Source organism: Syngnathoides biaculeatus, chromosome 7 (genome assembly GCF_019802595.1).
Source record: "Syngnathoides biaculeatus isolate LvHL_M chromosome 7, ASM1980259v1, whole genome shotgun sequence".
Lineage (NCBI taxonomy): Eukaryota > Metazoa > Chordata > Actinopteri > Syngnathiformes > Syngnathidae > Syngnathoides > Syngnathoides biaculeatus.
This window is the reverse complement of record NC_084646.1, coordinates 24,605,050-24,631,998: the sequence shown is the minus strand read 5'-3', so window position 1 is coordinate 24,631,998 and position 26,949 is coordinate 24,605,050. Positions and strand designations below refer to the sequence as shown.

Below are 26,949 nucleotides of genomic sequence, written 5' to 3'. Positions count from 1 at the left end.
AAAAAAAATATATATATATATATATATATATATATATATCATTATATATATTTCATACTGTATACACAGTGGTACCTCTACTTAACCTCTACTTACAAACGTCTAGTAACGAAAAATTCTGGCTACGAGACGCATCCTCGGAAAAATATTGTCTCTATTATGAAAGAAATTCAGGATACAAAAGGAAAAATTAACCGCTGGATTCCCCTAAGTCCACCAAACATAAACATCCTGTATCTCACTTTGTGTGGCGCGATAGAGCTGCTATCCCATTGGCTATCACTGTCGCACTTTCTTGGCATCTAATTGGCTATAAGGGAAGTCAATCTTTACCCATGATGCACTTCCTTTATTTTGGATTGTGTGGCATGATAGAGCTGCTCTCCCATTGGCTATCACCGTTGCATCTTCCTGGCATCCCATTGACTAGAAGGGTATGTCAATCTTTACCCATGATGCACTTCCTGTATCTTGGTTTGTGTGGCACAATAGAGCTGCTCTACCATTGGTTTTGCCGTAGCATCATCCTGGCATCGCATTGGGTAGGAGGGACGTCAATATTTACCCATGATGCTTTTTGATTCCTTTGGACACTCGACTCAACGAATCACGCTAGTGCTGTCATAAGCTAAGGCACATTGAACTTTTTCGCTTGTGTTTTTTGCAAGTTTAGTCATATTTCTTCACCATGGGACCCAAGAAACGTTATTGGAATTAAGTTGTGCACATGCATCTGTACGTTTCTATGTACATATTCTCTTGGCTGTCAAATATTTGCCTCCTCCTCCATCCCCCACAATGTATTTTGCTCTTCACTTCACCTTCTCGTCGCATAGTCGACCAACACCAAAGGTAAATGAATACAATTTTTATGAAGCTGAAATGTGACGAAAGTTTGAAAAGTTCAAGGGGGCCGAATACTTTCACAAGGCACTGTCACTATTATGATGCAAAAAACAGAATAATTTGCCAACATAGAGATCAAAGTGGACTGTTGCGAAAATTCCTGAAAATACAAATGCGAGCACATAATCCCCCCCCCCCGGCAAATCTTTGAAAAAATGGTAAAGTAAAATTTTCAAGTACTGACCAAAAAAAAAAAAAAATTGGGTAGAAGTTCCCCAAGGGCCAAGGCCAGATTTTTTTGCCCCCGTCACTGGAGAGCACAAAATCCCATTTGTCATTAAAATATGCCTTTTTATCTCAAGACAAATTAATTAAGTGAACTATTCAGTAAAAAGACATCTAAAATTGTCCTTTTCCCCACATTATACGTATTATAGTATAGATATAGACTATACACAAAAATATATCCCATAATTTCTACACCATACAGCAAAACATGTTAAAGAAGTTGATCTGTAGTAATTACTATTAACGTTTAAGTCTCAAACTTGTTACGTCGCGTTGTACTGATACACTCAACCACATTGCTCTTAGATAGAGATCTAGTAATACTAATAGTATAATCACTTGCCTTTAATATTTTGATATATATATATATATATATATATATATATATATATATATATATATACATATACATATATACACACACAAACACACACACACACACACAGTCTCTCACATTTGAAAAATGTACAGGTGTGGTCAGTCATGCTCGCAGATAAAGTTGCAGGTGTAATTAGGGATGGCCTTAAAATAACTTACTGGATTAATATAAGATAACTATAAATTAAAAATAAAAAACAAATACATAACTAAAATAGAAAACTAAAAGTTAAAAGTCAGAAATTGTGATTTCACGCCCCACGAGATTGACGTATACAGGAGGCCGGCTTGCTAGAACGTATTGGCCACATACGTAGACGTATTCGCCACACCTGAATCAAGCGACGAGGTGGATGACAGTCTAACGTTTTTGTTTTTTGTTTTTTTACCCCGTCACACTCCCTTGCAATCGAGGCAATGACTGAATTTCCTTTGACATGGCTCATGATGTTGATCACTTTCGACGTAAATGCGCTCGCATTACGTGAAGAAGTTCTAAACATGCGCTTTCGTACATAATCCGTACATGCTCAGGACGGTTAACTTGCATTTCCTGTTTCCGGGTGAATACCTTTTGTTTTGGAGCAGGCTCATTTAGTGAACAACGTTTATGAAATAAATGTAAATTAATGTTAAGACCACACAAAATAAGCGACGTCTTGAGAGGAGGGGCGTTACTGTTACTAGTGTTAGTGCCTCAAAATGGCTACGCTCGTGAAAGCAAAATAACAAACTCGAACGCATGTTAGTTCAATGTTGTCAACTAATATCTGGATTAAATTTGGGGAATTTTTCCTAAATTTTCCGAAGCAATTTTCATGAAAATTTAAAAATCTGGAATACCGGGAAAATCCGGAGGACTTTCATCACTGCCAACAGAAATAATATCAGGCCCAAGTGTAAGTGTTTAAAAATCCAGATTCAAAACTCCTTTTTTTCCCTCATGCGTTTTAGAGTAATTTAACTTTTCAGTGATATTTCTTCCAAGAAAAGCGTTTTTAATTGTACTTTTTCAAATGTTTTTATGTATGTAATTGAATGCTTTTAATCATGGAAAGTGGATTGAGATACCTTGTGTATTTCTACAAACAAATTTGCTTCGCTTAACATCCTACAAATTCTGCCTGGATAATCAAACATCTTAGCAAAACTGTGTCATTTACTAAAAAGGTCTGTAAATTTCAAAGTACGAAAATAAAAATATATAAAATATAAATAAGAAGTATTACATTTTCAAATAAGGTGTTTACAATACTTCCTGTTTTGATGTTATGGGTAGACGCAAAATCTGGCATTGTAAAAATGCATTATCCATAGAATGGTTTTCCAGAACTTTAAGTACAACTTTGCAGATGAGCATATGTTTGTGCATTATACATGAAAAATTACATTAGTTTTACATTAACTTGTAAAACAGTAGTTAGATAAGGTCTGAGCTACATCCCCTATTTCCATCGCATCATAAAATATTGTATCTAGCAACATCATATTCCTGTAATATGTTGAAGATACATTAAAAGCATCGATTGTAAAAAGTTTGAGGAAAATTAAAGACCTGAAAGGCTCATCTCCAGCTCAGTATCTCTCTCGAGACTGCCAGCACTGTTGACAATATTCATTAGGTGGATTGCAGTCCAAGCAAAGGGCATGCGATACCGACCAAGGCGTTGGCAGAATTGCTCAGACTGGCTACGGAGTTTCTCCAATTTTTCTTTATTCTACAAAAAGAGAGACAAAAAAACAGCTCACCATAATCACAGCTACTTTCCCAGATAGTTTTTTTGTAATCATACTGTGGTCATACATAATCTAAATTGGTTCTATACAATACACTATTATAGTATGCCCCAATTTTCACATGTACCTTGGTAGCATCAGATTCTTTGAATACCATATAGGGTTCAGCACACTCCCCAATATCTCCTTGCTGTAGGACCTTCTCCAGCTGAAGGAAAACAATTTCAGTGAAGAAGGAATAATCATAAAGCTGAGCTTTAGCAACAACAATTAAGAATACGGTAACAATTGAGAATATGGTCTCATAAATTATTAACTTGCTGACCTTGATGACCAGGAAGACATCCTGAGAGGGATAGGTAATTGAGAATATGGCAGAGCGTGCCAACGTGGAAATGGCTGCAGTCTGAATGTGTGGACGCAACATTGCCTTTGTCTGCTCGGAATTCAGGTCAAAGAAAAAGTTCTCTGATATCTGTTGAATATATACAAATTAATCAAGTTTTTTTTTTTTTTTTTTTTTTTTTTTTCTTTTACAACCAGTAAAGCAAATATTAAATGGAACTGTTTTGCCACTTTAAATGGGCCCTGTCATAAAGGGCATTCAACTGTTTTAAGTAAAATAAAATGTATATTTAACAAACAAAGTGACTTCTTCCCTCTTCTTTTTATCATTATTGCAACATTCTTGTAGGCCCATAACAAAATCACAACATGAATGCTTGCTATTTGAGTAGTTCAATCATGGAGTAACCCTTGGGCTCCCCAAGCTTGATGAAATTTCAGTATTGGCCTCATTTTTCAACTCTATGTAATGAAAAAGAATATCATCTTACCTTTTTTTTTTCCTTGACATCATATAAAGCCAAACTAGCAAATATGGGTTCAATTTCAATTTCAAACCTACAGTGGAAGACCAAAACAAAGTTATTCAGCAAACAGCGTGAAATGAAACATTTTTTTCCAGAAAGTCTTTCCACCACATACTTCAAGGACAAGCACTTGACTAATAGCCTCTGGCCAAAATGTTCTTTGGGAACTTCAGGCACACAGTGCCGCTCAATGGGGTCCTCCTAGAGAATAGGTATAGAAACACGTAACATTATGAAAAATAATAAATAAAAAATAATAATAAATCATAGAATGTAATTCATGCCAGAGAAATATATATACAGTGAAGAAACTGAAGTATTTGAACACCCTGCTATATTGCAAGTTCTCCCACTTACAAATCATGGAGGGGTCCGAAATTTTCATCGTAGGTACATGTCCACTGTGAGACAGATAATCTAAGAAGAAAATCCAGAAATCACAATGTAAGATTTTTTTAACGCTTTATTTGTGTGATACACGTGCAAATAGGTATTTGAACACATCTATCAGCTAGAATTCCGACCCTCAAAGTCCTGTTAGTCCGCTTTTAAAAGTCCACCTCCACTCCATGTATTTATCCTGAAACAGATGCACCTGTGTGATGTCGTTAGCATGGGGGTGGTAGCATCATGCTTTGGGAGTTTTTCTGCACATGGGACAGGACGACTGCACTGTATTAAAGGGAGGATGACCGCGGCCATGTATTGTGAGATTTTGGGGAACAACCTCTTTCCCTCAGTCAGAGCATTGAAGATGGGTCGTGGCTGGGTCTTTCAACATGACAATGACCCGAAGCACACAGCCAGGAAAACCAAGGAGTGGCTTCGTAAGAAGCATATCAAGGTTCTGGCGTGGCCTAGCCAGTCTCCAGACCTAAGCCCAATAGAAAATCTTTGGAGGGAGCTGAAACTCCGTGTTTCTCAGCGACAGCCCAAAAACCTGTCTGATCTAGAGAAGATCTGTGTGGAGGGGTGGGCCAAAATCCCTCCTGCAGTGTGTGCAAACCTGGTAAACAACTACAGGAAACATTTGACCTCTGTAATTGCAAACAAAGGCTACTGTAACAAATTTTAACATTGGTTTTCTCAGGTGTTCAAATACTTATTTGCAGGTGTATCACACAAATAAATCGTACATTGTGATTTCTGGATTTTTCTTTTTAGATGATCTCTCTCACAGTGGACAAGCACCTACGATGAAACTTGTAGAGCCCTCTGTGATTTCTAAGTGGGAGAACTTTCAATATAGCAGGGTGTTCAAATACTTCTTTTCTTCACTGTGTATGTATATATATATATATATATATATATATATATATATATATATATGTATAGAGATGTTTGAAACTTCTGACAATTTAGTAAAAAGTCAATGGTCATTATAGACATTCCTGTTGACACTACAGCTGGTAATCTAGTAACCCACTACAACATGGCAGCATCCAACAGTCTCGATCCCCTTGCCCCCCTCAGAACTCTGGACCACTGACACTTACATGTGCAACAAAAGGTAAAATGATGCTCTAAAGGAGAAATACTGCTACATGTACAGTAGGTATGAAGGGGTACAGTGTCTATGGTACTGCTTCATGGGGTTCTCAGTTGCTGTGATGTAGCACTTGCTGCACCACAGCACTGAGGGCTTGTTATCTGGTTCTGGTACAGACGGGTTTTAACCTGTATGTTTCATGTGAGTCACTGATGGTGCAGTGGTACACACGCCTGACTTTGGCACAGGCAGAGTGGGCTCAATATGTGCCCTGTAACTGACTGGCGACTAGTGTAGTCCGTTTATCACCCAAAGTTAGCTGGGATAGGCTCCAGCACTCCCACGACCCTTGTGAAGATAAGCGGCTTGGACCTCATCAAGAGCTGGGTGCAGAGCAAAGAGTTCCCGATGGCGGTTGGTCTTGCGTTGATCCTCATTGTGTCTGTCAATCTCTTCATTGGGGGCACGATCCAGGAGATGGGGGAGGAGGGAGTCAGGGAGGGAATTTTTCAAGTCAAAGATGCTGCAAGCCCAGCTTCCCCGAGGGGTGTCATCAATGGACATTGACCGCCGCTTTAGGTCATCCTACAACAAAAACGTCCTGTTCATTACTACAAATGCCATAGTCAAGATTTGTGGATGAGCATAATGTAATATCCATAGGACTTAAAGAAATACTGCACTTGAAATATTGCAACAAACCACATTTTGAAAAATTGGAGCTTATATAATATAAGGCAGTGTTAATGTCTATATTTGTACCTGGTCATCTTGGTAGCTGCTGCTGTCCGGTAATTCATCAGCCTCAAACACTTGTTTGGGCAAGCCCTTCTGCCGTTCCTTTTGTTTATCTAATGAATTAGGATTAAAGCCTGTTCCAAGTTTGTGGTATCTGAAATAACAGGACATTTGGTAAATACAGATTTGGAAAGAGAATATATCAACATATTTGCTCAGTGTAGCTGTTGTGTTTATTTAAAATTAAATGCATACCGGTACTTTTACACAAAGAAGTCTTACTTTCTGTTGACTATGGCCCAGTCTTCTGTGTAAGATCTGGCACAGTCGCTCACGTGACGGTCAGTGTCCCTGAAAGCAGAAAAATTACAAAGACAAAGTTTAAGTTTCATATAATTGGTCTCTGCTTATTGTACATTGTCGACCTTATAGAAGTAAGAATGATGTAATGAAACAGTAACATAACTATAAAAGCTACACGTGTCGAACACAAAGAGAAATATGTGCAAGTTCTTTTAGTATTTTCAAAGCATTTTAATTGATCAATACAGTATTCTATACTCACTGTGGCGCAGCGAAAAGGGATGGAATTGTTAGAGATTAAAAGAGATGGATGAAGAATAAATCAAATTGTCTTTACATGTTTATAAGTAGAAAATGAATACGAAAGTCCAGTAAAAATGCAAACAAATGGAGATACAGTCCAACCCAGCCAACAGAGGTGCCTATAGGGCGGCCATGTTGGGGGAGTTTGACGTTTCTATAGAAGATTGACACTTATTAAGCAAGCAAATTATTTGGATAGCGCATTTCATACACTAGGTAACTCAATGTGTTTTGCATGATTAAAAGCATTTGAATACAAAGAAATAAAATATTCAAAGCAGGGAAATTTTTTTGAGTAAAAATTACCAAAAAATACAAATACAAATAAAATAGCAGACAGTGGAAGAAATGTTAAAAAGTGGAAATACTCTAAAAAGAATGAGATTTTTTTTTTTTTTTTCCCGAGCTAATCTGAAGGCCAGATGAAGTTGTCCGGTCTGCAGTGATTGACTCATCAGAAAGTTGGTGACCACTTTGCCTCAGCATCCACTGACCCTGCTCTGTCATCTTACGCTGTCTATCATTTTGTGGCTCAATTCTTGTTGTTCCCAAAGTCTTCTACATTCTTGTAATAGTTGAGTGAAATATTTAGGAGTGACGAAAGTTCACGACTGCATTTGTTACATATGTGGGATCCTACCAGAATTCCACAATGGAATTGACTAAACTCCTGAGAACGACCTTGTAACGCCCTTCAATTTTTATTTTTTAATTTATAACAAAAAATTTATGATGTAAAACAGTAACATTTCAATTGTGTTGACAATTTGATTAACTTTGTTATGTAAATTTTAGGGAGGTGTGCCATGGCTGGTAAACATATCTGCCTCACATTTCTGAGGACCTGTGCACAAATCCGTCCTCACCTGTGTGGAGTTTCGTGTTCTCCCCGTACCAGCCTATTTTATCCCGGGCATGTTATAGTGTCCTCCCATGTCCTTAAAACATGCATGGAATGTTAATTGAAGACTTTAAATTACCCATAGGTGTGAATGTTACATTTGTTTGTTCACATGTGCATGCAATTGGCTACTTCACTTCTCACCCAGAGTCAGCAGGGATAGACTCCAGCACCCCCATGAGATTAGAGAGGATAAGCGGGACAGAAAACAGATGGATGGGATAGAACTTTAAGAAGCTACTTATTTATTGAAGTTTGCATTTAACTTTGTAAGGCATACTGTTGAGCCTGTGAGGTCCATCAACATTTTGTTAGAATTTTAAAACAAATATGCCTATTGTACTGGATTTAAAATGAAAAAATAAATAAATAGCATTTTGCAAATTTGAAAAGTTGTTTAAAATGTGCTTAAAGAATGAAGTCAAGCATTGGAATTCCTATTCTTTTAAATTTTGATGCTAAAGTTGACCTTTTTTAACCACAAAACAAATATTGGTTATATATCGGCTGCTGGCCTCTTTGACTCCAATTAATCGGTAACATCCATGGAAAAAAAAGGTACTTGTCTATCATTCTAACACACATAACAACATTTCTCCTTAGTTCACAGATGAAACCAGAGAACTGAAACATGTTGAAAGCTTGTGCACAAATGGCGCACAACTAAACGAGGTCTTCCGTCAGGCATGGGGCGATAGTTGACTAAACTACAAACAAGCTCTAGTTTCAGCTAAAACTAATTCCGTCCATCCATTTTCTGAGCCCCTTATCCTCACAAGAATCACAGGAGTGCTGGAGCCTATCCTAGATATCATTGGGCAGGAGGCAGGGTATACCCTGAATTGGTTGCCAGCCAATCACACGGCACATGGAGACAGACAACAGTCGTACACACAATCACACCTTGGGGCAATTTATAGTCTCCAATTAATGCATGTTTTTGGGATGTGGGAGGAAACGGGAGTGCCCCGAGAAAACCAACACAGGCACAGGGAGAACATGCAAACTCCACACAGGCGGGGCAGGGATTTGAACCCCGGTCCTCAGAACTATGAAGCCAATGCTCTATAGCTGTTCCACCGTGACGCTACTAAAACTAATTATTTTTCCAAAATAATTTGGCTTAATAGAAATAACCCTACTTTTTGATACAGTACCAATGCTAACCTAAAAAAAAGCCCATTTCCTCCAGATCCTCCTTATTAGCTGATTCTTTAACAAAAAAATGTGAGGTTATTAGGAATGAGATGAAGAAAACCATGCCTCAAGATGAATGACAGTTAAATTCTTTGATCGCTGACACCAATATGAGCACCATTCTGGATAACCTGCTGACTATCCTCTCTCATTTTCAGGAAGTATCCCTTGACAGACTCACAAAATCGTTAGTGCACAAAAAAACCCTCTTCCTGGGAATCTCGTTGATGAGCTGTTTTTTTGTTTTTTTTTTAATAAACTCTTAGGACCGCCAATCTTAAAAATTCAAAATTTACCACTCTCTGGCATCATACCTGCAGCTTTCAAGATAGCCATTATTCAAACCTTACACAAAAGATCCAACTACGACCCTAAAGGTGTTTGCAATTAAAGGTGGGTGTAAAGTCTCTGATGTTGTAGTACTACAACTTCACATGACAAGGCCTTCGGCAATTCAGAACTTCTTTGGTCCATACTAAGGGCATACTTCTCAACTGAAACAGCCATTGGAAAAGTGATGAATGCTCTTTTACAAGCTATGGATTGCAACACTCCATCAATACAGTACTATTATTACTCGACCTCAGCACTGCCTTTGATACCGTTAATCACAATATATGAATAGATTGCCTCAAAATGCGTATCAGTACTACCAGAATTGGCACTGGGTCATGAAACATCTAAACAAAATAATTTCATAGCCTCATGTGTGTAAACACACACAAAATCATGTTTCTGTGGCTAAACCTTGAGCCAGACTTAGCCAACCCTCATCACTACGAAGTAGATAAGCTTTAATAATTTGGGCCCACTTAAAATTACACAGTCAATAATTATGAGTATGGCCGAACTATATGGGAAAATACTAAACTGTGAGGGTTTTTTGTTGTTGCTTTTCAAACAAATTTTGCGAATCTAATTTCGTATGCAATTTTTCAGGAAGAAGTTTTTTATCTTCAGAATTATTCCCTAAAAATGAGAAATAAATTATGTTATAGTATCACAAGCAAAACATTTGATACAGCCAACAAATAAGCATATCTTTCCTGTAGGCAAGGCTGAAATGTTATGATGAATTGAAAAAGACCAAATCTTATTTTATTATAATTGTAAAAAGAAAAACCTACAATCATAATAGAATCTTAACTTATTGGTTTAAGTGCATGCCTTGTAAAAATGTAGTACTGGATAATAATCCTCTTTCCAGTAGCGGTAGCACTGTCAATGTCAGTGTCAATTTTCTAATACGTTGATGATAGGTTATTACTCTCAAAATACAGACATTTCGTTTCACCATGTTGCCAACTATTCAGTTCACACTCATAGCTGGCTGCATCTTACACCCTACAATCGGAAAAACAGGAGGAAAAACTTGCTTGAATAGTCTTTTGGTTTTTTTTTTTATGAGAAATTAAATCAAAATCAGGGCTTTTGTCCTCAATGTGCAAACTAAAACATTGAAAAACTATGTTGGGAACAATATTGAAAGGACAATGATAAATGCATTCTTCGCAGTTCTGGCAGACAACATTAAGAAAATATTTGACCCGATCTATTCCTGTATTACAAAACAAAATTTATTCCATTTTTTGACAGTTTGATCATACAGCGTTTCAAATAAAGCATTGTGCTAAAAATAACATTCCTGGAAATCCATTTTAACAATGACGCACTGCATTACAAAACAACACACTCACTCCCATTTACACAGTGTCACTGAAAGCACCTGTCACACTCACCAGCCACTGTGTAAAAATGAGTGGCGGAACTGAATCGGTTTGTAAATATGATGTTTATGATAAATGAAGATGCTGACAATGATGGCTGAACCCATTCTATTGGAAGCCTTCATGTGTCCGACTATACCCCGACATAAGAAGGCTCCCATGTAATGTGTTCATCCGTGTTTCAGCAGTCAAACTCAGCATTTTTGGTCGAGAGAAAGGTCCGTATTACAACATTACAGGTCACAACCGCTCACCTTGCATTTCACTATGAAATGCTACCACACTATCAACATTTTCTATCTTTTGTTCTCGCTTTTTCCCCATAAGTTTAGCTTCACCCTTCGTGCACCCGCAACCAGGTTTTTCTTCAAATCCGTCTTTACGAGGATGACTTTGTGACGTCCGTGCGTTAATCTGTGTTAAAAATGTGACTTTAAACTCGCAAATAGCGATGCGAAACTCCTCAATTCAAGCATTGGTTTAATTGGGGCACTGTTAAAAGTCCTGTTTTGTCCCAAGTGCATTAACACAAGTGTGATAAAATTGTTTTTTTAACATATCTAAAAATACTATTATTTAGAAAGTCAGGTACTGTTGTTGTAGTCCTGGTTTTTCCTGTTGTTTTTTGTTAGGGAAGCTACTGTCTAGATTGTTGGCAAACACTTACCCTTCCTCTGGGATGGCTTGGACTACTGTGCGACATTCCCTGGGTGTGTAGATGACTTCAATATCATCTGGGGGAAATTCTATCAGATCTCTAAGGGGTCCTGACTCCACAATTGGAGGGTGAGTGATGAGGTACTCCTCAAAATCCACTGGTTCCACTGCCTCCGTAAGGGGAACCTAGAAAACAACGAAATGGATGTAGGAAATGAATTAGTTAAGGACAGTCAACAATCAACCATCTCATGAGTAATGGTATTGTGAAAAGAGCGATGCAAGTTAAATCTATGTTTAATTCTAATTCAAAGAACCCAGAGCAAAAACTACAAATCCAAACACATTGTGTTTTCTTCAGCTATCTAAGAATCATCATCTAGAAATTCCATTCCAGGTTATTGACATTGCTCAGGGTTACCACGGTTTCATATGTTTTGTCATTTTGTGCTTTTTTTTATGTCAAGACATGGCAGGACAAAAAAAGTATCTCTCAGATAGAATGGCCTGTTGGGCAATAAATTCACCAAAACATCATCATCAAAACAGTAGGAAGATGAAGAAATGACAAAAGAACCCATCTTCCTCATCACGTCTTTCTATTGTTTGCAGTGGCTAACTCACTTCACATTAAAGTTAATGAATCTCTGTCGCAGGTAAATTTGGTGTAGCAGAAATCATACATCACTCTTCTTTTAATTCAATATGCTCCTGGAACAAACCTGTGTGTGTGTGTATTTTTTTTTTCTGTTTCATTTCTGAGGCAGTAAACTGTACTGAACTACTCTGTTGATGAGCGGACACACAGCATTACTAACTAAAACTAAAACAAAATAAAAACACTGATCAAAAATCATCCATTAAGATTATTCGCCATATCCATCCATCTTCTTAGCCAATTATCCGTTAGTCCAATAAGAGAACACCACTCGAGTTCTGATTGGGAGGGGTGGGGGGGGGCGTTCCTCTCAATCCTGATTATTGTCCATCCATCCATTTTCTTCACCGCTTATCCTCAAGAGGGTCGCAGGGAGTGCTGGAGCCTATCCCAGCTGTCAACAGGCAGGAGGCAGGGTACATCCTCAACTGGTTGTCAGCCAATCCCAGGGCACACAGAAACAGACAACAGTCGCACTCAATATCACACCTAGGGGCAATTTAGAATATCCAATTAATGCATGTTTTTTGGGATGTGGGAGGAAACCGGAGTACCCGGAGAAAACCCACACAGGCACGAGGAGAACATGCAAACACCACACAGGCAGGGCCGGATTGAACCCGGGTCCTCAAAACTGCGAGGTCAACGCTATACAGCTGCCCCACCGTGCTGGCTTATTCGCTGTATTTCTAAAATGGAAATAATGGAAAAGGCTGTTAATTTCCTGCTACCCTCTAACATATCTTGTCACAAACTGCAGAAACCTTGAATGTGCAATTAAAAGAAGAAAGGTATATGAAAGTCAGATATCAATAATGAACAGATATGATTGGACTTCATATAAGTTAACAATTCATTATGTCCATCTAGAGCTACTGTACATGTTCGGCAAAGAAGAAATGCAGTGAGACTTGAAAAAAATAGAATGAGTGGAGCCAGAAAACATATAATTTAGCTGAGCACAGCCCCAATAGCACTTTTTTAAAAATGTTTCCAAAATACACATCATAGTCCTGCAACAGTAATACCTAACAATAGATACATTTGTAAAACAGTCTACTTTTTTAGCTGACAGAATTTAAAAACGAAAGCATAACCACTCTTAAGGATAGAGATGATTAATTTATACATGAGTATTCCGGCTGGTTATAAAAAAAAAAAAAGATATTGCCTTAAACAGAAACCAGCAACAGAATATGTGTCCAAGTAAGAAGCGTTTTTTAAAAGTAGTTAAGCTTACGCACTGTGTTACTTGTTATGGTCCCAGTGTTGAGGTTCTTGAAAAGCTGTGGAGAGCCCCCATACTGACCGGCTATTTGTTTCCTGACCTCCGCTGCCACAGTCCTGCAAAGAAACAAAGCTTCATTAATTACAGTCAACATTAAAAGTTGAAGTAATGTGTCACACCATATAAACATCCATCAATTTTACGAGCTGTTTATCTTCACTAGGGTTGCAAGTGTGCTATCGCCTACTTTAGCTAACTTTGGTTGTGACGATGGGGACACTAAAAGAGCCCCCGGCTAATTGCAAGGTAAATATAAACAACCATTTGCACTCACATTCACACATACGGACAATTTGGAGTCTTCAGTTAACCTACTAAGCATGTTTTGGGGATATGGGAGGAAACTGGAGAGAAAAAACACACAGGCACGGGGAGAAAATGCAAACTCTACATAGGGAGGATGGATTTGACCACAACTCTGACCCAAAGCCCTTGGACATTCCACTGCCGCCAAATAATGCGAGAACAGATAGGTAAAGTACAACTATTTCGTGAGATTGTTTTTTTTTTTTCAAGTTTATTCATCTTTATTTACCATGGGCTCATGTTGTTTTGCTGGTTTGGCCGAGTCATCGGCCAGAGTGAGATCACATTTCTTTTAAAGGTGGCTGCACAACTAGCCCTTGTAGTCAATTTTTTTTGTCTTCATTTAAGTTAAAACAAACTCACAGGCTGTCGTTTCTGATGTTTGATGCAGTAGTAACAAATATGTTATGCTAACGATCATAAAATGTAACCCCCCCCCCCCCCGAGGAGGTCTGAGTTCAGGTTGGTGGCACACATTACCATAATTGAAATAAATGTGTAACATAAGACATCAAATATCGTATTGAAATGTATATGTATACCTTTTTTTTTCCTACTCTAAGGACCTGTATACGACTATGCAATGTGATTGTAATTTTTCATTTTTCATCCATACCTAAATATAATGCACTCTCTTGACTTTTTTGAAAATATTTTGGGAAAAAATGTTGCATTATTTTCGAGAAATCACAGTATGTGTGCATTGGTACCTCATGTCATCAAGATATGGCTCCCAGTTTGGGCTTTAAACAAAAAGTGTGTTTGTTCAATCTGAAAATAAGTGGGTCCCACTGTTCCATTCGGGAGTTGTTGTTAATCCAAAGGCATACAGTATTAAACTTCAATACATCTAAGTTAAAAAAAAAAAAATAGAAAATTAAGGCCAACTGTTATTGCTGTCAGCAGTCACTCACATTTGAAAAATGTACGGGTGTGGTCAGTCATGCCCGCAAATATAAAGTTACGGGTGTGGTCCACCAGTCATGCCCAAAATATAAAGTTGAGGGTGTGTGTTCTGTTTGTAATTATGAGTGTACCCCTTTAAGACCGGAGGCACGGTGTCAGGTCAATTAGGAAGTACAAGTAAGCTAAGCAGAGACCGTGTGCTTCTGTGTTAACAAAAAAAAAAAAAAAGACAAGCTGTAGTTCACTGCGCTGGATCGGTTTTCATGTGCGCTGAGAGTGTGCGACAAGTGCGCAACTGCACAGTGCCATATTTTAAGAGGGACATTGGTCAAGACTACACAAAATAAGCGACGTCTTTCTAAGTATTTCTACTCGTAACAAATTTTACGTGCATGATTTTTCGTCCTCGACTGTGCAGATTTGCGAATTCAGTTGGCGCGCGGGCGCATGTGTCACGTCTTATATTTTGGCTATTTAGAACTCCATAAAGTGAGACTCGAACATAAACTTAGTATCCATCCATCTATCTATCCATTTTCTGAGCCACTTATCCTCACGAGGGTCACGGGAGTGCTGGAGCCAATCGCAGCTGTCATCAGTCAGGAGGCAAGGTACACCCTGAACTGGTTGCCAGTGCAAATGGAGACAGACAACAGTCACACTCACAATTACACTTAGGGGCAATTTTGATTCTCCAATGAATGCATGTTTTGGGATGTGGGAGGAAATGGGAGTATCTGGGGAAAACCCACGCAGGCACAGGGAGAACACGCAAACTCCACACAGGCGGGGCCAGGATTTGAAACCCGGTCCTCAGTATTGTGAGGTCAATGCTCTACAGCTGCGCCACCGTGCCACCTGAACTTAGTATTAAACAGGCATGATATTTAAGTGAATGAAAAAAGACTGAAAAATAGCCAGAGGTCTGGGGGCTGCAAGCATGATCAAAAGGATGATCAAAGGATGATCACCAATTTTAACATGCAAGTTTTATAAATTGCATTATGAATGAACTATATCTAGTACATCTATAAATAAATGCTATTTTTTTCGAAAAGTACACAATATGATCGTACATTATTTAGGTGCATACCTTTATCCCTAAAAATAACAGATGTATTGTGTAGGACTAGATGTTAATATCCCTCTATTCATGCATAATACGGCTCCGATGAGGCTCTGCGGGATGTTCAAATACATGTTGGCACTCTACCAAAATACCCACCCTTCCATCATCAAGTGTTTCGCCGAGAGGCCTACAACACTATCGAGAGGGTTCAGCAGTGAATCCCAGCGTCCCAGGTTAACCCCCGAAGTGCCATCAATTCTCCTGAAGGCCCAAGTGGGGTCTTTCCTCTTCATTCACAGCCACTGGCTGGCCTTTTGCACCGCCTTGGAAAGATCTATGACTGCCTGCCAATGGGTCTTCCTTCTGACTCCCATTTCTCTGAGTAGCCTGGATGTTGAAGAGGCTATAAACCCTCTGCAACCAACTTCCACCGGGCGTATCTTGCTCTCCAACCTTGCTGTTGCACTTCGGCTACAAGTCCTGCATACCTGAGCTGCTTCCGCACATACGCCTCCTTGACTGCCCCCTCCCAGGGCACTGTGGGCTCAATGATGTAGAAGAACTTGAGAGAGGCAGACCAAAGCACAAGATCTGCTCATAGGGTGGTAGTTGCAATCTCAGATGGAAACCAGAGCTTCTTGTCCAGGTCTGCCAGCATCTTCCAGTCTCGTGCAGTCCCCAGCTGTCTGTGTGTCTGGTGGCTTGTTGGTGTGGCTGGTTTGACTCCCCCTCCCGAACAAACACCCTTGGTTGCCAGTTGACTGACATGGGTGGGAGGGCATTCACCCTCATCCGCTGGTTCTCTGGAACAGCAGCGAGACACTTCAGCACTTGGTTGTGCCGCCAGGTGTAACGGCCTTGAGTAAGGCTGGTCTTGCAACCAACCAGGATGTGCTTCAGTGTTGCAAGAATTGGGCATAACAGGCACTTGGGATCTTTGGCATACCACTGGTGTAGGTTCGTGGGAGAATGCAAGTTGTCATATACAGCTATGATGGTAAAGCTTATCCTGAATGCCTCCATTTCCCAAAGCTCTTTCCAGGTGATCTTCACACAGGCGGGGCCAGGATTTGAAACACGGTCCTCAGTATTGTGAGGTCAATGCTCTAAAGCTGGGCCACCGTGCCGCCTGAACTTAGTATAAAATGGGCATGTCATTTGACTGAATGAAAAAAGAGTGAAAAATAGTCAGGGGTCTGGAGACTGCAAGCATGATCAAAGGATCATCACCAATTTTAACATGTAAGTTTTATAAATTGTATTATGAATGTATCTATAAATAAATGCTATTCTGTTTTCAAAATGTACACAATATCAGTATTTATTCATATATATTCATTATTTAGATGCATAACTTTTTCAAATACAAATTCAACAAATAAAATACTAGAAGTGAAACTGAATTTAATTCAAATTTGCCTCATGGCATACAAGTGTGCTTTCATAGCGTGTACATCGCATCCATTCAAAAACATTTTAATTTCTTGTTTTTGTAAATGATTGAAACGAATGAATTTGACAACAATTAACGTCATATTTCATTCTCTGTAAATAATGGACATTTTTACAAGTAATTGCTTCTGAACTCTCACCTCGTGTCTAAGCAAACACACTGACCCCGTGAGCACTCCCTTTGACCACTGTGAGCAACATCCGACCTATGCACAGTGGTCAGATCAGTGTCATCCATTGAAGCTACATGACTCATTAAAACATTCAGATTAGAGCATTTACATTCCCATCAAAAGATTTTAGGAAAAATTTTGTTTTTGCAAACTAACCCTACAATGAAAAGGTCAACAAACAAAAAATATATAGATAACCAAACCAAGCCAAATATGAACTATAAATTTGAAAGGTCGCTTCCAACTTTGTTTCTTTTTTTTTTAGCCCACAATGATATCCCTGTCTGTTTTTCTTGGTGTAAAACTGAATTTTTGCTTTCAGAATATCTTCCACAGTACATGTTAAACGCTGAATGATGTTCCCAAACTCACTGTTCTCATCCTGTACTTTCTACTTTGGCTTCAGACCAGACCTTTTTTTACTCAAAAAAGAGAAAATCTCATCCAGTTTCAACACTTTTTCTTCTATTGGGTCACATACTCCGAAATTCATGAAAGCAACAGCACTTCTTTTTTTGTACTTTTACCATTATTATTGAGAGTAAGCAGCATGTCTAATTCTCTTTGCTATACGTTGCCCAGACTGTGTTGCGAACTAAAACTGGTGGACCGTGTTTGTAGGTATGAGTGTACCCCTTTAAGAGCTGGAGGGTGACAGAGTCAGGTAAAGTAGGAAGTAAAAGTAGGCTGAACAGCAGACCGTGTGCTTGTGTTTAAAAAAAAACAAAAAAAAACCACATCAGGCTGTGGTTCACTGCGCTGGATCGGTTTCCATGTGCGCTGAGAATGTGCGACAAGTGTGCAATTGCATTGGTCAAGACTAAATAAAATAAGCGACCTCTTTCAATATCTTTGTATTTCTTCTTCTTTTTCTTTTAACTTGCCCCGTTTGGGGTCGCCACAGCGTGTCATCTTTTGCCATTTAAGCCTATCTCATGCATCCTCCTCTGTAACACTCAGTGTCCTCATGTCCTCCCTCACAACATCCATCAACCTTTTCTTTGGTCTTTCTCTCACTCTTTTGCCTGGCAGCTCCATCCTCAGCACCCTTCTACCAACATACTCACTCTCTCGCCTCTGAACATGTCCAAACCATCGAAGTCTGCTCTCTCAAACCTTGTCTCCAAAACATCCCAATTTGGCTGTCCCTCTAATGAGCTCATTTCTAATCCTATCCAACCTGTTCACACCAAGCGAGAACCTCAGCATCTTCATTTCTGCTACCTCAGGTTGTGCTTCCTGTTGTTTCTTCAGAGCCACCGTCTCTAATTTGTACATCATGGCCAGCCTCACCTCTGTTATATAAACTTTCCCCTCCATCCTGGCGGATACTCTTCTGTCACATAGAACACCGGAAACCTTCCGCCAACTGTTCCAACCCGCTTGGACCCATTTCTTCACTTCCTTACCACACTCTCCATTCCTTAACTCTGTATTGTTGACCCCAAGTATTTGACGTCGTCCACCTTCGCTATCTCTTCTCCCTGGAGCTTCACTCTTCCTCCTCAGACCCTCTCATTCACGCAAATATATTCTGTTTTACTTCCGCGAATCTTCATTCCTCTCCTTTTCAGTGCGTACCTACATCTTTCCAACAGTTCCTCCGTCTGTTCCATCCTTTCACTGCAGATCACACTATCATCTGCGAACATCATGGTCCAAGAAGAATCCAGTCTACCCTCGTTTGTCAGCCTATCCATTACTACTGCAAAGAGGAAGGGGCTCAGCGTGGAACCCTGATGCAGTCCCACCTCACCCTTAAAGTCTTCTGACACACCAACGGTACATCTCACCGCTGTTCTGCTGCCCTCGTACAGGCCTCAACGTAAGCTGCGAACGATCGTGTAGGTTACGCATCGGTTACGCAATAGCAAAAAATATGAATGAAAATGTGTGTAGACAGTAGACATACGAAAACGAATACGAATAATTTATAGATCTACATAGAAATTTACAGGTGGCTTTCGCCAGACGACTCACAAATGGTTATTAACAGGTTAATATTGTGTTGTTTCTTGACACGCGAGATCACCCGGCCCATATCGCGAGACTTCTCCATTATCAAACAAACAAACATGGCAGCTCCCAGTAAGAAGGCGCGGTTTCAAAACGTTGTACGCGGGGAAACTGTTACTGTTAAAACGTTTCAATCATGGGACTTTCACCAAGATTTTCTGTATGAGACATATATAGAAGGGAGTCGATTAAAACTACTTCAGTGTAAAATATTTTCCAATCATGTTACGGAAATACGAAAAGAAGTCAAAATGAGAGGATTGTCTGGGTCAGGTATGTGAATCTGATTCCGAGCATGACATCGACATGTTTCGTTTTTCGTTTTAAAGTATAAGTTGGACAGCTAAAATGTTTAATTTTATCAACTGTCAAATAAAATATGACATTGAAAGGGCTAGTGGTTATATCAGTTTTAATTACATTGATTTTAAGAACATATAATTTATTCAAACAGGTTACCAGCAGCGGGCCTTACACTGGAGGCCTGCTCATACATGTCTTGTACTATTCTAACATATTTTTCCGCCACACCAGACTTGTGCATACAGTACCACAGTTCCTCTCTTGGTACTCTGTCTATGCAATTTAAAAAGATGGAATTCCGCCAATAAATGGAAAAATCACATCTGATAAAAGTGTCAATTTCATTTTAAAAAACAGGATGGTTTTCTCATACAAGTGTCCAGAAAAGGCCCCTCTGACAGTTACTTCTGTTTGACAGTTTTGTGTCCTATCTGTCAAGATTTTGCTAAGATTGTCCCCTTTCCTCTGATTGGTTCCCTCCATGTCAAAGACCCACTTTAGAAAGCACACGTGTTTGTTAATTTGACAGCAGAACTTTGCTACTGGTGTATCAGTAGAAAAGGTTGAGAAATTCAAATGACCTCATCTGGGCAGAAAAACATCTCGAATTTAAAAATGCATGGAAGAGTTTTTGAGCTGAACATTTTTGAAGATCCATCACAAAGAATTACAGTGGGAAAAAAGATTCTTTGAAGTTCTTTTTTTTTTTACTTGTTCTGATCTCTGTCATATAACAGTTGTGTTCTTCCAGGGGGTCTATAATACTTCCTGCTCTCAGTTTCATTAACTAAAGGGATTCCTGTCTGCTCTGCTACTGTACAATAGTTAATGAGTTGATGGTATTTCTACCAGGCTTAACTGGAATACAGACCTTATTAAAAAAAAATAATATAAAAATACCCTTGTGAGGATAAGGGACTCAGAAAATGGATGGATATTTTATTTTTACATAATTTGGGCTTACAGCTCATAAGACCCATGAAATTTGGAATTCAAATTATTAGAACACTGTTTAGAAATCAGTATTTTAAAGATTTTAAAGTAAGCATCAAACTAATCATTTACTAAACTCAAAGCACCTGTACAGGTGTCATTAGGTGTCATCATTTAGTTTGGTTCAATTGTCTCAGTTGGTTTCAATATGGGGATGACTGTAGACTTGATAACTAGCCAGAAGACCATCATTTACACTCTTCATAGGATGGGTAAGGCACAAATGTTCAGATCTAAAGAGACTGGCTGTTGACAGAGTTCTCTGTCCAAGCATATCAATGGAAACTAACGAAAGCACAAAATGTGGAAGGAATAAAAGGAACTAGCAGTAGTGGAACAATGGTGTGAGGCAGGAGTCACAGCTTGAAAAACCACAACATTCGGATGAATCCGGGAGATCGGTTTCAATTCTTGGGTTCCTCGGGTTTGAGCCTGAGCCAAGGAGGACTGGACTGTTGGCTAGTGGTCCAAGGTCCTCTTTTCTGATGAAAGTAAATTGTGACTTTCATTCTGGAGTCAAGTTTCGGTGATTTGGAGGAAGATGCTGCGTGAGGTCGAATGTGAAATAGCCAGTCAATCAAAATTTTGGGTGCAATGTCCAGTGCAGGCATCGGTAAACTCAGCTTTCTTAAATCCAATGTCGCTGCAACAGCCTATAATGTTTTAGACGACTTCGTGATTCCTTCTGTTGAGGATCTGTATGAAGATCAAGATTTCATCTTCCAGTGGGACCTGGCCCCTGCTCATACTGCCAAAAGTACCCAAATCTGGTTAGGTGCACATGCCATCACAGTGCTGGACTGGCCAGCAAATTTGCCAGATCGAAGTCCTATTAAGAATCTATGGGGTATAATCAAGGGCATTAGACCCGAAAACATAAAAAGAACTGGCAGCAACCATCAAGGTGTCACGACACATTGGAACGGAGGTAGGACCCAAATGCAGGAGTACATGGGAGACAGAGGTAATTCGGGAGAAACGTTTATTGTTCCACGGTCGGGGATCGGGCAGGCGGTCAGGTGCAGCAGCGGTAGTCAGGACGTCGGGCATAGAGAGCAGGTCAGTGGGCAAGCAGGAGTCAGTACACAGGAGATCGATCAAAGCAGGCAGGAGTATCAAAGGAGTTGGTCGGAGGACAGGCGGCGGTCGGTACACACAGGAATATGATCAGAGATACGGGAGTGCTGGAACGGGGCATGAACCGCAACGATCTGGCGCCGGACCAGTCGTCCCCATGGTCCTATATACACCGTGGCCAATCAGCCAGCATGAAGCGCAGGTGTGTGTCTCCCAATCAGCGTGACCGCACGGGCACCAGCGCAGCCAGGGCTAGACCGGCGGGATCATGACACAAGGGAATCTGGGCCTCCATAACACACAGGCAATGCCTCAGGCTGATTGCCTAAGTGGCGCACCGAGGCAGTGATTAAAGATAGGGATTTCCTTAGCAAGTATTGAAGATTGACATATTTTGAAAGTACCATATTTTAATTGATTTAATGTGACCCTAAATTCTCTCTTTTTCTTACAAAAACTGAGAAGTATATGGTGATTTCTTCACAGTATTCAGATTTTTTGAATTCCTTATTTTGTGGGTTTTATGATCTGGAAGCCCAAATTATGTAAAACTAAATAAATACTTTGAATAGTTTAGATTGGGGAACCTAAATCTGTATTCTCTTGAGTGTTTAGCTTTTTGAATGAAATTGTGGAAACAAAGTTTTCATGATATTGAGATTTTTTTGAGAAGGAGCTGTATCTTTTATTGGCATAATTGGAAACAGCATAAAAGAACTAAGACCAAAAACAAATTTGAATTCTTCCAGAACAAAGCATAACATCTCCACTTCACATGCCCATGTCTGGGCCTATACAAAGCTGCCCTCGAAAACTGTAAGGGTATTCAACCAGGGTAACAAATGAATAAAAAGAAACAAAAATCAATATTATTTTCAGTATCATTCAGGCACACCACTCTACACGATAGCCAAAATGTAATATTTTATTGTATAACTACTTGTGATAGCATACACAGTCAATCAATATTCTCTGTTTCAAGAGGAAACCTTCAACCGAAAGTTGAACTATACTTTACGGATGCTCATATAATCAGGCAAACGTGATGTCAGAAACAGATTGTGGGATATCCTTTCAAAACTATTCATTGTAAATTATCTCACACCTACAGCCTTAAAAATAAACTTTTAAAGATGCATCTTTTTATTGTATGCATTTTTAAAACCAAATACTTGTCTAATTTGAAAAGTTTGGTGTGCATTTATTGGCCACTGTACTGCATCTCAAGATCTATTCAGATGATTCAGAACATGTAATAGATGGCTGTTGTGATGATCCATTCATCCATTATTTCAGCCACTTATGTGTCAAGTGTCACAGGAGTGCTGGAGCCTATCCCAGCTAATTTCAGGGAGAGGCCATGGTGCACCCTGAACTGGTTACCTGCCTATCACAGGGCAAACAGAGAAAAAAAGCCACACTCACAATCACACCTCAGGGCAATTTAAAGTCGCCAATGATGCATGTTTTTAGGATGGGGGCGGAAACTGGAGTACCCAGAGAAAACCCACGCAGGCATGGATAGAACATACAAATTACACACAAGATTCGAACCCCGGTCCTCAGAACTGTGAGGCAGAAGCTCTAACCAAACGCTTCACCATGACACTAATGATGACGATGATTGTTACTACTACTACTATTATTATCATACATTAAATTATATAGCGCTATTCTAAACGCTCAAACTGATGGTTTACATAACTCAAATTTAAAAAGGACAATCTCATTTAATGTGTAATTGTGTTTTATTTAATGTGTGTAATTATGTTTTATTTAATGTGCACTATGTGAATTTGAGCACTCATTTCTTCAGTTTGTGGTGAATCACCACAATAAACTGACACTAAACAAAATGCATAACAAAACGAAATCATGGCTGTTAAAACAAGCCTCTGTCTGCATCTAGTTTCAAACCAACCAAGAGAACCACAAAACAATAACAAAAAAGAATACATAAAGTCACCTCTAAAAGTTTTGTAACAGCAATATTTTGTGCAATACCACTGATCGATTTTCTCTCTTCTCCCAGTTTCAAAATAGTTTGCTTATCTCCCATACACAGCTCTTCAGTATTCATGTTTCGTTATGCAGTTTTCACAGGTGAAAGCCAAAGCCAAAAACTAATGTTGAAGTCATAACTCTAAAAGGCATCACATGAGCAACTAGAAACACATATCAGTCCCATGTTCCAACAGTTTTGTTAATTTGAAAAGTGGGTGGCTTCAAACAAAAGACGCTCTAGCTTGAGTTCTTTAACACATCTAGATGTAAATAGACCATGATATAAAAGCTGGAACTCTGAAAAAAGCTTGTGGTTCCAATTTTCCAACCGACCCTAAAAATTCCAGCCGCCCTTAACATTTTTACACAACAGAATATGCCAGTGGGGTGGAGAACCGCCTGACGCTGCGAATGAGCACGCGCTGCTGCGGAAGCACAGAGTTTTAATAAGTCGGGTGTTAGACAGCAGCCGTGGCAGGCGGCGGCGTGGCTGTGTGCCACTTCCAATTGAACAGTTTAAGGACAATGTTACTCAATGTACAATTTCAAAGAATTTAGGGATTTCATCACCAACGGTCCATAACATCAAAAGGTTCAGAGAATCTGGAGAAATCACTGCATGTAACGGCAAGATTGAAAACCAACACAAACAGATCGCCACATCAGCTCAGGAACACTTCAGAAAACCAATGTCAAGAAATACAGTTTGGCGCTACATTCGTAAGTGCAACTTAAAGCTACTATGCAAAGCAAAAGCCATTTATCAACAACACCCACCTTTGGGCCCGAGCTTATCTAGGATGGACTGATGCAAAGTGGAAAAAAGTGTTCTGTGGTTCGACGAGTCCACATTTCAGAGGAAGAGCAAAAGAACCTATTTCCTGTTCTAGATGCAAAGTTCAAAAGCCAGCATCTGTTGATGGTAAGCAACTGTGTTAGTGCCAATGGCCTTGGTAACCTAGACATCTGTAACGGCACCATTAATGCTGAAAGGTACATACAGGTTTAGAAAAACATGCTAGCTTCCACTCAACGTGTTTTTCATGGACGCCCCTGCTAATTTCAGCAAGAGAATTCCAAATCATGTGGCCTGCCTTTAGAGTAAAACAGTTCGGGTATTAGACTGGCCTGCCTTCAGGCCAGACCTGTCTTCCATTGAAAATGTGCTGCGCATTAGGAAGCGTAAAATATTACAACAGATTGTTTAACAGCTGAAGCTGTGCATCAACCAAGAATGACAAAGAATTCCACCTACAAAGCTTAAACAATTAGTTTCTTCATTTCTCAAACCTTTCTTGAACGTTGTTAAAAGAAAAGGTGTAATACAGTGGTAAACAAGTCTCTGTCCCATCTTTTTTGGAATGCATTGCAGCCATAAAATTCTAACTTAATGATTTGCTAAAAGCAAAGTTCATCTGTTTGAACATTATCTTGTCAGTGTAGTGTAGTCAATTAAATATAGAAGACTATTTGTCAATCATTGTATTCTGTTGTTATGTTTAACACGATGTCCCAATTTCATTGGAAATGGGTTTGTAAATAGACTCATTGCTTTATCTTGTGATTCGGACTGTGATTATCATTTTTTTAAACTTGGTGATCACCCCCATAAAGCCTGATCCTGTAAATCCTAATATTCATCTTTTGATCTGAACCCCATATGTCTTCAATATGGAACAAAAACAAATACTATTCTAGATGACTGTAACTACTTATACACCAGTTAGGACTGATCATGAAAGATTAAAACTGGACACAAGGTCACGATCAGATAATCATCCAAGGCAAAATTGATCAGTTAAGATGGGCCTCATTACAAAAGTTTATCTTGATCTACAACTATACGTAGCATGAAGGATACTGATAGTGAGGATTCAACATCAGTGCAGCCCATTGTTAAAGAGATTAGAGCTCCAACTGAGGGGCGGGGATGAGATCGAGGTTTGATAGTCTGTAGATATATTCTGAGACCGACTATATGACATATATTTGCACTGTCCACCTCACTGTATGTTTGCTGAGATCAGTCCCTTTTGCAGCAATGACAACAGCGTCCTCCATCAATGTAGAATACAAGAGTCAAAACAGCTAGCTGCTCAAACTAACGGTTTTAGTGTTACATGTGCCATTGCTGATTGCATAGGCACTATGAAGCATGCATTGTGCTCGATCACTTTACAATCACTCAAACAAGTTTGCACACTGTCTTTTTTAAGACTTCATTTGCTCTCTTTGAGTGGGCCTGAGCATCTTTGCGATACGGCTAACAAGCTAGCGGAAAGCGGACGGGTTATGCTGGTGCCTGGGCCTCTTTCCATCCAGTTGCTCCGCGGTGGTTCTTCGGCGACCCAAATGGAAGCTTCAAACTGGTAGCTTTACCTCAAAAAGTCAGTGTCGGACACGTTTTTACCTGCTTATCTTCTGGGCAAAGGCGCGGCGTTCAGCCATGGCAGTGGCCGCTGTATGTGGTTAAACGAAATTCCCAGCGAAGCAGCCAGCGAATTCCTCTCACTCACTCACTCACTCACTACAGCCAACGGGAAAACGGGAAAGCTAGAGAATAGGAGCTTCACATCTTACCGTAATGGCTGTAATGGTGCACAAAAGAACACACCCAGTCAAAATGAATACTTGTGTTATAAACCACAACAAGCCCACAGATTGTATACACGAAGAGGAAATCATTATATTGCAGGGAAAAGCAAACATCTGTCCTAGTTCCTTTATTGGGGTCCCATCGCTGAGTCGTTTTCAAATGTTGTTTAGGCAACAAGACAGCCCACTGACCCTGAACTAGTGACAACGCTGACAGTCTCATTTGTCGTGCAGAAAATTGTAAATACAGTAAAATGAATATATCGAGGAATGGAGCTTGATGTTAAAGAAATTGCAAAAATGTGTAATGTGTTCCTGTTTTTATTCACAGTTACAATAACATACTCACTCTTTTGCATTCAAAGCACCTCATTGCGTGAGACAAATGTAAGGCCTGAAACCTCTCCATGAACTGTCAAACTACCTGATGCTAAAATAAAATGAGACAAAAGGACAATGTTGCTTGGCCAACCGAAGTAAAATCCAAATGAAATCTTTTGTTAAACCTCCTTTAAAACTGGGGAAACTGCATATATTTTCAAGAATTTACAGCATATGTTCAAATGCATACATTCAAATGCATATTCAAGAAATGCGCAAAATATTATTATTAACAGCAAATACCCGTACTCTCTCCTCTGTTGCAGTTGGTCTCAGTGAGTTTTGGAGCAAG

The 26,949-nt window shown here is 39.4% G+C and overlaps 1 protein-coding gene across 13 annotated transcripts in view; it reads right to left on the bottom strand.

Annotated features, from left to right (window-relative positions):
• The window catches only part of dock7 (dedicator of cytokinesis 7), a 98,426-nt gene extending 72,058 nt beyond the window's left edge, over window positions 1–26,368 (bottom strand). For 5 of the 13 annotated variants that reach the window (XR_009795774.1, XR_009795777.1, XR_009795778.1 and 2 more), the window contains exons 1-11: window positions 26,092–26,326; window positions 13,339–13,438; window positions 11,447–11,622; window positions 6,631–6,699; window positions 6,373–6,502; window positions 5,983–6,195; window positions 4,237–4,322; window positions 4,086–4,152; window positions 3,575–3,724; window positions 3,377–3,457; window positions 3,068–3,230 (exon numbers count right to left, since the gene is read on the bottom strand). Coding sequence is in view for 2 of the 13 variants with exons in the window: in XM_061825371.1 (XP_061681355.1) it covers window positions 3,068–3,230; window positions 3,377–3,457; window positions 3,575–3,724; window positions 4,086–4,152; window positions 4,237–4,322; window positions 5,983–6,195; window positions 6,373–6,502; window positions 6,631–6,699; window positions 11,447–11,622; window positions 13,339–13,438; window positions 26,092–26,129 (1,273 nt within the window). In the remaining 11 variants the exon portion in view is untranslated. Of the gene's footprint in view, window positions 1–3,067; window positions 3,231–3,376; window positions 3,458–3,574; window positions 3,725–4,085; window positions 4,153–4,236; window positions 4,323–5,982; window positions 6,196–6,372; window positions 6,503–6,630; window positions 6,700–11,446; window positions 11,623–13,338; window positions 13,439–26,091 lie in introns of all 13 variants that reach the window. The other 8 variants (XR_009795772.1, XR_009795776.1, XM_061825370.1 and 5 more) reach the window with 5 other exon arrangements.
• Between the last annotated feature and the right edge of the window lie 581 nt (window positions 26,369–26,949).